General features: G+C 38.2%; 1 protein-coding gene across 12 annotated transcripts in view; it reads left to right on the forward strand.

The window, feature by feature from the left end:
- CEP63 (centrosomal protein 63) overlaps positions 1-13,487 on the forward strand; it is a 79,442-nt gene that overhangs the window by 46,972 nt on the left and 18,983 nt on the right. For all 12 annotated transcript variants that reach the window (XM_043874353.1, XM_043874356.1, XM_043874357.1 and 9 more), the window contains 2 exons: positions 12,131-12,364; positions 13,222-13,361. In XM_043874353.1, coding sequence (XP_043730288.1) covers positions 12,131-12,364; positions 13,222-13,361 — 374 coding nt within the window. The remainder of the gene's footprint in view (positions 1-12,130; positions 12,365-13,221; positions 13,362-13,487) is intronic.

Genomic DNA, 13,487 nt, shown 5'->3' on the forward strand with positions numbered 1-13,487 from the left:
TCGCAAAGTAATAAAATTTTTAAAAAATCAAATGGGACCTAATCAAACTTAGATGCTTTTCAGGAAACCATAAACAAAATAAAAAGACAACTACAAACAGGGAGAAAATATTAGCAAACAACATAATTGACAAGGCCTTAATTTCTAAAATATAGAAATAGTACACAGAACTCAATAACAAAAAGATAATATAATAAAAAATGGGCACAAGTAGACATTTTTTCAAAGAAGACATACAGATGGCCAATAAGCCATTGAAGATGCTAAACACCACTGATTATTAGAGAAATGAAAATCAAAACAAGGTTGTACCTCACACTTGTCAGAATGGCCATCATTAAAAAATCTACAAATAGTAAATATTGGAGAGGATGTGGAGAAATAGGGATCTTCCTACACTGTTGGCAGGTAATGTGAACTGGTGTAGCTACTATGGAAAGTAGTATGGAGGTTTCTTTAAAAACTAAAAAGAGAGTTACCATATGACTCAGCTTTATCCTATTTCTGGGCATATGTAAACAGATAGCTTTAATTCTAAAAGATACATGCCCCCCAGTGTTCATAACAGCACTGCTTACAATAGCCAAGACATGGAAGCAACGTAAATGTCCATTGGCAGATGAATGGATAAAGAAGATGTGGCATATATACAAAGGACACTATAAGCAAGGTGAAAAGACAATCCTCAGAATGGGAGAAAATAATTGCAAATGAAACAACTGACAAAAGATTAATTTCCAAAATATACAAGCAGCTCCTACAACTCAATAATAGAAAAACAACAAAAGTGGGAAAAAGACCTAAACAGACATTTCTCCAAAGAAGACATACAGATGGCTAACAAACACATGAAAAGATGCTCAACATCACTCATTATTAAAGAAATGCAAATCAAAACTACAATGAGATATTACTGCACACCAGTCAGAATGGCCATCATCAAAAAGTCCACAAGCAGTAAATGCTGAAGAGCGTGTGGAGAAAAGGGAACCCTCTTGCACTCTTGGTGGGAAAGTAAATTGATACAGCCACTATGGAAGATGGTATGGAGATTCCTTAAAAAACTGGAAATAAAACCACCATATGACCCAGCAATCCCACTCCTAGGCATATACCCTGAGGAAACCAAAATTGAAAAGGACACATGTACCCCAATGTTCATTGCAGCATTATTTACAAGAGCTAGAATGTGGAAGCAACCTAGATGTCCATCAACAGATGAATGAATAAATGTTGTGGTACATATGCACAATGGAATATTCAGTTCAGTTCAGTTGCTCAGTCGTGTCTGATTCTTTGCGACCACATGAATTGCAGCACGCCAGGCCTCCCTGTCCATCACTAACTCCCGGATTCTACCCAAACCTATGTCCATCGAGTCGATGATACCATCCAGCCATCTCATCCTCGTCGTCCCCTTCTCCTCCTGCCCCAATCCTTCCCAGCATTAGGGTCTTTTCCAGTGAGTCAACTCTTCGCATGAGGTGGCCAAAGTACTTGAATTTCAGCTTCAACATCAGTCCTTCCAGTGAACACCCAGGACTCAGCCATAAAAAGGAACACATTTGAATCAGTTCTAATGAGGATGACCCTAGAGGCTATTATACAGAGTGAAATAAGTCAGAAAGAGAAAGATAAATATCCTATACTAGTACATATTTACAGAATCTAGAAAGATGGTATTGAAGATTTTATTTGCAGGGCAACAGCGGAGAAACAAACATACAGAACAGACTTTTGGACACGGGGAGAGGGGGAGAGAGGAGGAGAGGGGAAGAGAGGGTGAGATGTATGGAGAGAGTAACATGGAAACTTATATTACCATATGTAAAATAGATAGCCAGTGGGAATTTGCTGTATGTCTCAGGGAACTCATACAGGGGTTCTGTAGGTTCTGTATCAACCTAGAGGGTTGGGACGGGGAGGGAGGTGGGAGGGAGGTTAGAGAGGGAGAGGACATACGTATACCTGTGGTTGAGTCTTGTTGATGTTTGGCAGAAACCAACAAAATTCAGTAAAGCAATTACCCTTCAGTTAAAAATATAAATAAATTTAAAAATTAAAAAATGATGTGGCATACACACACACACATATGTGTATATATATATAGCAGAGTGCCTGAGAGAGACAGAGCCAGTGTGCCTGAAGACAAAGAAACAGAGACAATGCCTGAAGAACTATGGACGAAGGTTCATAACATTGTACAGGAGGTAGTGACCAAAACCATCCCAAAGAAGAAGAAAGGCAGTAAGGCAAAATGGTTATCTGAGGAGGCCATTCTGATAGCTGAGAAAAGAAGAGACACAAAAGGCAAAGGAGAAAGGAAAGGGTAAACCCAACTGAATGCAGAGTTCTGAAGAATAGCAAGGAGAGAGAAGAAAGTCTTCTTAAGTGAACAATGCAAATAAATAGAGGAAAATAATAGAATGGGAAAGACTACAGGTCTCTTTAAGAAATTTAGAGACATCAAGGGAACATTTCCTGCAAAGGTGGGCACAATAAAGGACAGAAATGGTAAGGACCTAACAGAAACAGAAGAGATTAAGAAGAGGTGGCAAGAATACACATAAGAACTGTACAAAAAGGTCTTAATGACCCAGATAACTGTGATGGTGTGGTCACTCTCTAGAGCCAGACATCCTGGACTGTGAAATCAAGTGGGCCTTAGGAAGCATCACTATGAACAAAACTAGTGGAGGTGATGGAATTCTAGCTCAGCTCTTCACAATCCTTAAAGATGATGCTGTTAAAGTGCTGGACTCAATATGCCAGCAAATTTGGAAAACTCAGCAGTGGCCACAGGACTGAAAAAGGTCAATTTTCATTTCAATCCCAGAGAAGGACAAGGCCAAAGAATGTTCAGACTACCATATACTTGTGCTCATTTCACATGTTAGCAAGGTAATGCTTAAAATCCTTCAAGCCAGGCTTCAATAGTACATGAACCAAGGACTCCCAGATGTACAAGCTGGGTTTAGAAAAGGCAGTGGAACTAGAGATCCAGTTGCCAACGTCCATCTGCTTCTGCTTCACTGACTACACTGAAGCCTTTGACAGTGTGGATGACAACAAACTGTGGAAGATTCTTAAAGAGATGAGCATATTAGACCACCTTACCTGCCTCATGAGAAACCTGTGTGCAGGTCAAGAAGCAATAGAACCTGACATGAAACAATAGACTGGTTCAAAATTAGGGGGAAAAGTACATCAAGGCTGTATATTGTCACCCTGCTTATTTAACTTATATGCAGAGTACATCATGTGAAATGCCAGGCTGGATGAGTCACAAGCTGGAATCAAGATTGCCAGGAGAAACACAAGCAGCCTTAAATATGCAGGTGACACTATCTAATGGAAGAAAGTGAAGAGGAACTAAAAAACCTCATGACGAAGCTGGAAGAGGAGAGTGAAAAAAACTCAACATTCAAAAAAATAAGATCATGGCATCCAGTCCCATTACTTCAGGGTAAATAGAAAGGGGGAAAGTGAAGGCAGTGACATTTTGTTTTCTTGGGCTCCAGGATCAATGCAGATGATGACTGCAGCCATGAAATTAAAAGATGCTCCTTGGAAGAAAAGCTATGACAAACCTAAACAGCGTATTAAGAAGCACACACATCATTTTGCTGACAAAGGTTCAATATTTTGGCCACCTGATGCAAAGAGCTAACTCATTGGAAAAGGCCCTGATGCTGGGGAAAATTGAGGGCAAGAGAAGGGGCTAACAGAAGATGAGATGGTTGAATGGCATCAGTGACTCAATGGGGATGGATTTGAAGAAACTCAGGGATATGGTAATGGACAGAGAAACTTGGCATGCTGCAGTTCATAGGGTGGCAAAGAGTTGGACATGACTTAGTGACTGAACAACAACAATATATGAGAAACCCACAGCTAGAATAATATTCAGCTGAAAGGCTGAAAGCTTTTCTACTAAGATTAGGAAACACACAAAGATGCCCATCCTCACCAGTTTTATTCAACATAGTTTTAGGAATCCTAACCATTGCAATCAGGCAAGAAAAAGATAAAAGGCACCCAGACTGGAAAGGAAGAAGAAAAACTGTTTGCAGGTGATATGTTACTACATACAGAAAACCCTAAAGCCTCCACGATAGTAATAATTTTTTAAAAAGGCTACAACTAATGAATTCAGTAAAGGTGATGTCTACAAGAATCAATATACAGAAATGTGTTGCTTTTTTGGACATTAATCATGTACTATCAGAGAAATTTAAGATTTCAGGCCCATTTACAACTGCATCAAAAAGTTTAAAAGTTTAAAATACCAAAAATGTGAAACACTTGTACTTTGAAAACTAAGATGTTGACAGAAATTGCAGATGGAGATGACATAAATAAATTGAAAGATACACATGCTCACGGATTAGAAGAATTAATACTATTAAAATGTCCATACCACCTAAAGCAGTTTACACATTCAGTGCAGTCCTTATCAAAATTCCAATGACATTTTGCACAGAACTGGAACAGATAAATCTAAAGTTTATATAGAATCACACACACACAAAACCAAACCCCAAAGAGCTAAAGTGATCTTAAGAAAGAAAAAGAATGTTGGAATTATCATATTCCCTGATTTCAAACTATTGTACAAATCTATAGTAATCAAAAGTATATGGTGCTGGCATAAATACAGACACAGATCAATGGGCCAAATAGAGAGCCCAGAAATAAATTTACATTTATATGGTCATTAATTTATATGGTCATTAACTTATGACCATATAAATTGGGAAAGGAGCACATCAAGGCCGTATATTGTCACCCTGTTTATTTAACTTAGATGCAAAGTACATCATGTGAAATGATGGGCTTGATGAAGCACACGCTGGAATCAAGATTGACAGGAGAAATATTAATAACCTCAGGTATGTAGATGACCCCACCCTTATGGCAGAAAGTGAAGAAGAACTAAAGAGCCTCTCGATGAAAGTGAAAGAGGAGAGTGAAAAAGTCGACTTAAAACTCAACATTCAGAAAAGTAAGATCATGGTATCTGGTCCCATCACTTCATGGCAGATAGATGGGGAAACAATGGAAACAGTGACAGACTTCATTTTCTTGGGCTCCAAAATCACTGCAGATGGTGACTGCAGCCATGAAATTAAAAGACGCTTACTCCTTGGAAGAAAAGCTGTGACCAACCTAGACAACATATTAGAAAGCAGAGACATTTCTTTGCTGACAAAGGTCAGTCTAGTCAGAGCTATGGTTTTTCCAGTAGTTATGTATGGATGTAAGAGTTGGATCATAAAGCTGAACACCAAAGAATTGATGCTTTTGAACTGTGGTGTTGGAGAAGACTCTTTGAGAGTCCCTTGAGTTGCAAGGAGATCAAACCAGTCCATCCTAAAGGAAATCAGTCCTGAATGATTCATTGGAAGGACTGATGCTTAAGCTGAAGCTCCAATACTTTGGCCACCTGATGGAAAGAACTGACTCATTAAAAAGACCCTCGTGCTAGGAAAGAATGATGGCAGGAAGAGAAGGGGACGGTAGAGGATAAGATGGTTGGATGCATCACTAACTCGATGGACTGAGTTTGAGCAAGCTCCGAGAGTTGGTGATAGACAGGGAAGCCTGGTGTGCTGCAGTCCATGGTGTTGCAAAGAGTTGGACACAACTGAGTGGCTGAACGGAAGTGAACTAATTTATGACAAGGAAGCCCAGAATATACAATGGGGGAAAAAACAGTCTCTTCAAAAAATGGTGCTGGGAAAAAAGAATACCATATATAAAAATAAACTCAAAATAGATGACACATAAATGTGAAACCTGAAAGCATAAAACTCCTAAAAGAAAACATAGGCAACATATTCTTTGGCATTGTTCTTAGCAATATGTGTGTGTGTGTGTGTGTGTGTGTGTGTGTGTGTGTATACATATATATGTATATGTATATATATATATTTGGATCTGTGTCTTCAGGCAAGGTAAACAAAAGTAAAAATAAACAAGTGGAACTATATCTAACTAAAAAGCCTTGCACAGGAACTGATAGCAGAGGAACTATCAACAAAATAAAGAGGTATGTTGCTGAATCAGTTCAGTCACTCAGTCGTGTCCAACTCTGTGACCCCATGGACTGCAGCACATCAGGCTTCCCTGTCCATCATCAACTTCTGGAGCTTGCTCAGACTCATGTCCATTGAGTCGGTGATGCCATCGAACCATCTCATCCTCTGTTGTCCATTTCTCCTCCTGCCTTCAATCTTTCCCAGCATCAGAAGATGGGGCAGTTCTTTGCATCAGGTGGCTGAAGTATTGGAGTTTCAGCTTCAGCATCAGTCCTTCCAGTAAATATTCAGGGTTGATTTCCTTTATGATTGACTAGTTTGATTTCCTTGCAGTCCAGGGGACTCTCAAGAGTCTTCTCCAACAAACACCACAGTTCAAAAGCATCATTTCTTTGGCGCTCAGCTTTCTTTATGGTCCAACTCTTACATCCATACATGACTACTGGAAAAACCATAACTTTGACTTGATGAATCTTTGTCAGCAAAATAATGTTTCTGCTTTTTAATATGCTGTCTAGGTTTGTCATAGCTTTTCTTTCAAGGAGCAAGCCTCTTTTAATTTCATGGCTGTAGTCATCATCTGCAGTGATTTTAGTGTCCAAGAAAATTGAATTGGAGAACATATTTGCAAATGATTTATTTTATAAGGAGTTTAATATCTAAAATATACAAAGAACTTAAAGAGGTCAAGGTCAAAAAACAACCTGATATAAAAAAATTGGCAGAGGAGTTGAATAGACATTTGTCCAAAGGAGACATACAGACTTGAGAAAAGATATTCAGCATCACTAATCATCAGGAAAATGCAATTCAAAACCATAGTGAGATACCATCTCACACCTGTCAGAATGCCTATTATCCAAAGGTAACAAATAAGTGTTGAGGAAGAGAGAGGGGAACCCTCATGCACAGTTATGTGTGTGTACTGTCATGTCCAACTGTTGCAACCCCATGGATTGTAGCCCACCAGGCTCCTCTGTCCGTGGAATTTTCCAGGCAACAATACTGGAGTGGGTTGCCATTTCCTGCTCGGGGAGATCTTCCTGACCCAGGAATTGAACCCAAGTCTCTTGTGTCTCCTGCATTGACAGGCAGATTCTTTATTGTGCCATCTGGGAAACCCCCATGCAATGTTGGTGGGAATATAAATTGGGAGCACAGCATAGAGATTCCTTAAAAATTAAAAAAGGAACTACCATATGATCTAACAATCTGGCCATTTTTCCAAAAAAAGACTAATTCAAAAGGATATGTGCACCCCTATGTTCTTTGCATCATTATTCACAGTAATAAAGATACAGAGGCAACCCAAGTGCCCATTGATAGATGCATGGATAAAGAAAATGTGGTATATGAGTCATAAAAAAGAATGAAATTTTACCATTTGCAGCATGTGGATGTCCCTGGAGGATATATTGCTAAGAGAAATAAGACAGAGAAAAACAAATTCCATATGACTTCACTTACATGTGGAATCTAAGAGATGAAACAAAGCAGAAACAGACTCATAGATCCAGAGAACAAACTGGTAGTTGTCATGGAGGAGAGGATGAGGGGAGTTGGGCAAAATAGGTGAAAGAAATTAATTTAAATTTCCAGTTATGAAATAAGTCATGGAATGTGATGTGCAGCTTAGGAAATACAGTTTATAATATTGTAATAGCTTTGTATAGTGACAGATGGCTATTAGTCTTGTCATGGTGATCAATAATAATGTATATGTGTTGAATCACTATGTTTTATACCTGAAACTAACATACTGTATGTCATCTGTATTTCAATGTAAAAAAAAGGAAAAAAAGGCTGTATTTTTGATGCTGTAGAACTAAGATTGGTTAGTTTTTATGTATCAAATCTAGACTCGCTGGTTAAACTATAACTTAGTTAAACTATTAATTTCAACACCAGTTTACTTTAAGATCACAGATTTGAACTGAATGTTAAATAGCTATTACAGTGTTAAAGAGACAATGCTAATATTCTGCAATCATGTATTGTCTTTCATCCTGAGCATCCAGTTGAGCGGTGGTTTTCTAGCTGTGTTCTGCCAAGCCCCAGGGCTACTGTGCAATTTAAAGTAGAGTTGGGAGGTTCAGTAAGCTGGGCTCTCTCTCTCACCACTGTCATCCAATATTTTCAGTGTTTTATTCTGTTCAGAATTCTGTGTAAGGTTTCCCCTTGTTGAGGTGGGTAGTTTATGTGGTATTTTAAAAGTTTGGAGGCTGTTGTATCCTGGTAGTTATTTCTGTGCATCTAAACCTATTTGATGTTTTTTTTTCACACTATTGTAGGAATGTGGTAAAAAGTTTTTGATTCTTTATGCTGGAATCTTCGTCTGTAATTTACATAAACACTGTTTTTCTGCCTCTTTGTCTTTCTCTTCCCGCCCTCTCTCTGACTTATGGGCATCATTGAGCATCTGCTTTATGTGACCACAGTAGGATTTTGGCGCTGTACTGTATACAATAAAATCTTTAAATCCACAGCAGATAGATTTCCCAGAGACATTTTCACTTAAATTTCTAAAATAAAATTGTGTGCTTTACCTTTTAAAAATATTTAGAATAAGGGAAGTTTTACTAACACAAATGATTTATGTCTATCTTCAGTGTGAAGATGAAGTACCTTTCAGGATGCTGGAATTAAACTTGTGAAAAACTAGAAAGTTGGGAGTTAAAAACCAGTGTAGCTGGGATACAAAGCCTGAAAATCATCCAAATCTACAGGAATTGTGTACTACAGGTCCATGAGACAGTTGCTAAAGTGGCTTGTCTTCTCATTCTCTTGACATTGTCTTTTACAGAGCAAAAGTTTTTAATTTTAATGAATTTCAGCTTATTGGTTATTTCTTTCAGGGATCATGTCTTTGGTGTTGTATTTACAAAGGTACCGCTATACCCAAAGTTAGCTACATTTTCTCCTATATTATCTTCCGAGAGTTTTGTAAGTTTTGCATTTTACATTTAGGTCTGTGATCCATTTTAATTCATTTTTGTGGAGAGTGTAAAGCCTTTGTCAGACATGTCATTTTTCTTTTTTTTTGCATATAGATGTCCAGTTATTCCAGCACCATTTGTTGAAGAGACTGTCTTTACTCCATCTTACTACCTTTGCTCTTTTATCAAAGATCAGTTGACTGTAAGGGTCAATTTCTGGGCTCTGTATTCTGTTCCCTTAATCTATTTGTCTATTCTCTTGCTGATACTACACTGTTGATTACTATAGCTTTATAGTAAATCTTGAAACTAGGTAACACCAGTCAGCCAACTTTGTTCTTCTCTTTTGATATTGTGTTGACTGACTCTTTGCCTCTCCTTGTGAACTTTAGAGTCAGTTTTGTTGATACTCACAAAATATTGATAACTTGCTGATATTTTGATTGGGATCATATTGAATTCATAGATAATATTGTGAAGAACTGACACTTTGACAGTATTGATTCTTTCTTTTCATGAACATGGAATATCTCCATTTATTCTTTGATATCGTTCATCAGAGTTCTGTAGTTCTTCTCTTATAGATCTTGTACATATTTTATTAGATTTATACTTAAGTAATTTCTTTAGGTGTTAATATAAATAGTGCTGTGGTTTTTTGTTTTTTAATTTTTATTTTATTCATTTGGCTGCAACGGGTCTTAGTTGCAGCATCACACCGGCCTCCGTAGTTGTGGTGCATGGGCTTAGTTGCTCCAAGGCATGTGGGATCTTAGCTGCCTGACCAGGGATTGAACCTGTGTCCTCTGTGTTGCAAGGCAGATTCTTAACCACTGGACTACTGGGAAAGTCCAGTATTTTGTTTTTAATTTAAATTCCACATGTTTACTTTTGGCGTATAGGAAAATGGTTGACTTTTATCTATTAATCTTATATCTTGCAACCTTGCTATAGTTACTTTTTAACTTAAGGGGATTTTTTATTTTTTTGGCTGCTTCTTTCAGATGTTCTACATAGATGATCACATCATCTGTGGATAAAGGTAGTTTTATGACTTCTTTCCTGATCTGTATACCTTTTATTTCCTTTTCTTGCCTTACTGCATTAACTAGGACATCCACTGTGATGTTGAAAAGGAGTGATGTGAGGCTAGATCATTGCCTTATATCTGATCTTTGTGGGAAAGTGTCAAGTTTCCCAACATTAAGTGTAATGTTAGCTGTATGGTTTCTGTAGAAAGTCTTTATAAGTTGAGAAAGTTCCTCACTATTCCTAGTTTTTATCATGGAGGTTTTTTTTCTATCATGAATATATTATATATACACACATATATATGTATGTATATTATTTTTTAATTGGAGAACAATTGCTTTACAATGTGTGGTGGTCTCTGTAGTACATCAGTGTGAATCAGTCATAATTATATATGTATCACCGCTCTCTCGAGCCTCCCTACCTGCCTCACTCCACCCCTCTACGCTGTCATAGACTGGGCTCCCTGTGTTACACAGCAGCTTCCCGCTAGGAAAGTTACCTGCTTTACACATGATGGTGTATATATGTCAGTGCTACTTTCTCAGTCTGTCCCACCCTCTCCTTCCCATGCCTTGTCTGCCAGTTTGTTCTTTACATCTGCATTTCCATTTCTCTGTAAATAGGTTCATCAGTACTATTTTTCTAGATGCCATATATATGCATTAATATATGATATCTGTTTTTCTCTTTCTGGCTTACTTCACTTGTATAATAGGCTCTAGGTTCATCTACCTCACTAAAACTACTCAAATTCATTCCTTTTTATGGCTGAGTAATATTCCATTTTGTATATGTACCACAACTGCTTTATTTTTATTTCTAGCTTTATAAATTTTTTTTGATTGGTGAAAATTGCTTTACATTGTTGTGTCAGTTTCTGCCATACAACAGTGTGAATCAGTCGTTATTTTATATATATCCCTCTGCACTGAGCCTTCCTCCCCTCCCCCCATCTCACTCCTCTAGGCCATCACAGAGCACCAGACTGGGCTCCCTGTATTATATAGCAAGTTTCCACTGACTATCTATTTTACACATGCTAGTGTATGTATGTCAGTGGTACTTGCTCAATTCATCTCACTCTCACCTTCCCCCACTGTGTCAAGTCAGTTCCCTACTAGGTTCATCAGTACCATTTTTCTAGATTCCATATATCTGTGTTAATATATAATACTTGTTTTTTTCTTTCTGACTTACTTCACTCTATATAAGAGGCTCTAGGTTCATCTACCTCACTACAACTGACTCAAATTTATTCTTTTTTATGACTGAGTGTATTCCATTATACCACAACTTCTTTATCTATTCATTTGTTGATGGACATCTTGGTTGCTTCCATGTCCTGCCTGTTGTAAATAGTGCTGTGATGAACACTGGGGTACATGTGTCATTTTGAATTGTGGCTTTCTCAGGGTATATGCCCAGTAGTGGGATTGCTAGGTCATATGGTAGTCTGGGGGCTTCCCTAGTGGGTAAGTGATAAAGAATCTGCCTGCAATTCAGGAGACCACCTTCTACGCAAGGGTCATGGGTTCGATCCCTGGATTGGGAATATTGCCTGAAGAAAATGGCAACCCAGTCTAATAGTCTTGCCTGGGAAATCCCATGGACAAAGGAGCTTGGAGGGCTACAGTCCATGGGGTCACAAGAGCCTGACACGACTTCGCAACTAAACCACCACTACACGGTGGTTTATTCCTAGTTTGTTATGAGTCTCCACACTGCAGTGGCAGTGCCAGTTTACGTTCCCACCAACAGTGCAGCAGGGTCCTGTTTTCTCTACATCCTGTCTAGCATTTATTGTTTGTAGGTTTTTTTGCTGATGACCATTCTGATTGGTATGAGATGATACCTCATTGTAGTTTTGATTTGTATTTCTCTAATAATGAGTGATGTGAGCATCTTTTCATGTGTGTATTGGCCATCTGTATGTCTTCTTTGGAGAAATGTCTGCTTAAATTTTTGTCCATTTTTTGACTGGACTGGTGAATGAATTATATATTTTTAATGATCTATTGCTGTATGTTTTTATGGAGGTAAAACTTAGTTTCATTTTAGTCTTCCTTGTTCATTGATTATTCTTTTACTTTTACCAATTGGTAATTTGTGTGTTTTTAGGCTCAGCTTGCCAATCGGAAACAAAAATTAGAGTCTGTGGAACTGTCCAGCCAGTCGGAAATTCAGCACCTGAGCAGTAAGCTGGAGCGGGCCAATGATACTATCTGTGCCAATGAGCTGGAAATAGAGCGCCTCACCATGAGAGTCAATGACTTGGTTGGAACCAATATGACAATTATGCAAGAGCAGCGACAGAAAGAAGAAAAATTGAGGGAATCTGAAAAACTGCTAGAGGTATATTTTTAAATTGTTTTGTACTATAACCGAGGAAATGTGTGCATGTATGTTTTAAGAGAGACTAATTAACCTAGAAATAGGTTCCAAAGTCTGCAGTTTCTTACCTACTCTGTAGCCAATGGATCAGATATTGATATTAATAACAGGATCAGTTCAGTTTAGTTCAGTCGCTCAGTCGTGTCCAACTCTTTGCGACCCCATGAACTGCAGCACGCCAGGCCTCCCTGTCCACCACCAACTCCTTGAGTACACCCAAATCCATGGCCATTGAGTCGGTGATGCCATCCAATCATCTCATCCTCTGTCAACCCCTTCTCCTCCTGCCTTCAATCTTTCCCAGCATCAGGGTCTTTTCAAATGAGTCAGCTCTTTGCATCAGGTGGCCAAAGTATTGGAGTTTCAGCTTCAACGTCAGACCTTCCAATGAACACCTAGGACTGATCTCCTTTAGGATGGACTGATTGGATCTCCTTACAGTCCAGGGGACTCTCAAGAGTCTTCTCCAACACCACAGTTCAAAAGTATCAATTCTTTGGTGCTCAGCTTTCTTCACAGTCCAACTCTCACATCCATACATGACCACTGGAAAACCATAGCCTTGACTAGATGAACCTTTGTTGACAAAGTAATGTCTCTGCTTTTTAATATGCTGTCTAGGTTGGTTATAACTTTCCTTCCAAGGAGTAAGCGTCTTTTAATTTCATGGCTGCAATCACCATCTGCAAAATAACAGGATCAGATATTAATAATGAGCCTATTAATATTATATCTGTTACATAATTTACAGTTTGACTGCCTGGCTTCCTTTTCTCATGAAATAGAAAAACTGACTTTTTTTCTGAGTATTTTTACAGGTTCTGCAAGAAGAAAAGAGAGAATTGAAGGCAGCTCTTCAGACTCAAGAAAATTTTATCCATGATGCAAGAATACAAAAGGAGAAGCTACAAGCAAAATTAAAGGCAGTTGACACTCAACACACAGTAGAGACTATAAGGTATAACCTTAAATATTATTAGTCTTAGCGACGGGGTAGTTTGGCATTGAACATGGTTTTTAATATTACATATTCATAATTTTGTGCTTGATCATATTATAGGTTTTCTTTATTTTAATTTCTGAT

Source organism: Cervus elaphus, chromosome 19, assembly GCF_910594005.1.
Source record: "Cervus elaphus chromosome 19, mCerEla1.1, whole genome shotgun sequence".
In the NCBI taxonomy this organism is placed as follows: Eukaryota; Metazoa; Chordata; class Mammalia; order Artiodactyla; family Cervidae; genus Cervus; species Cervus elaphus.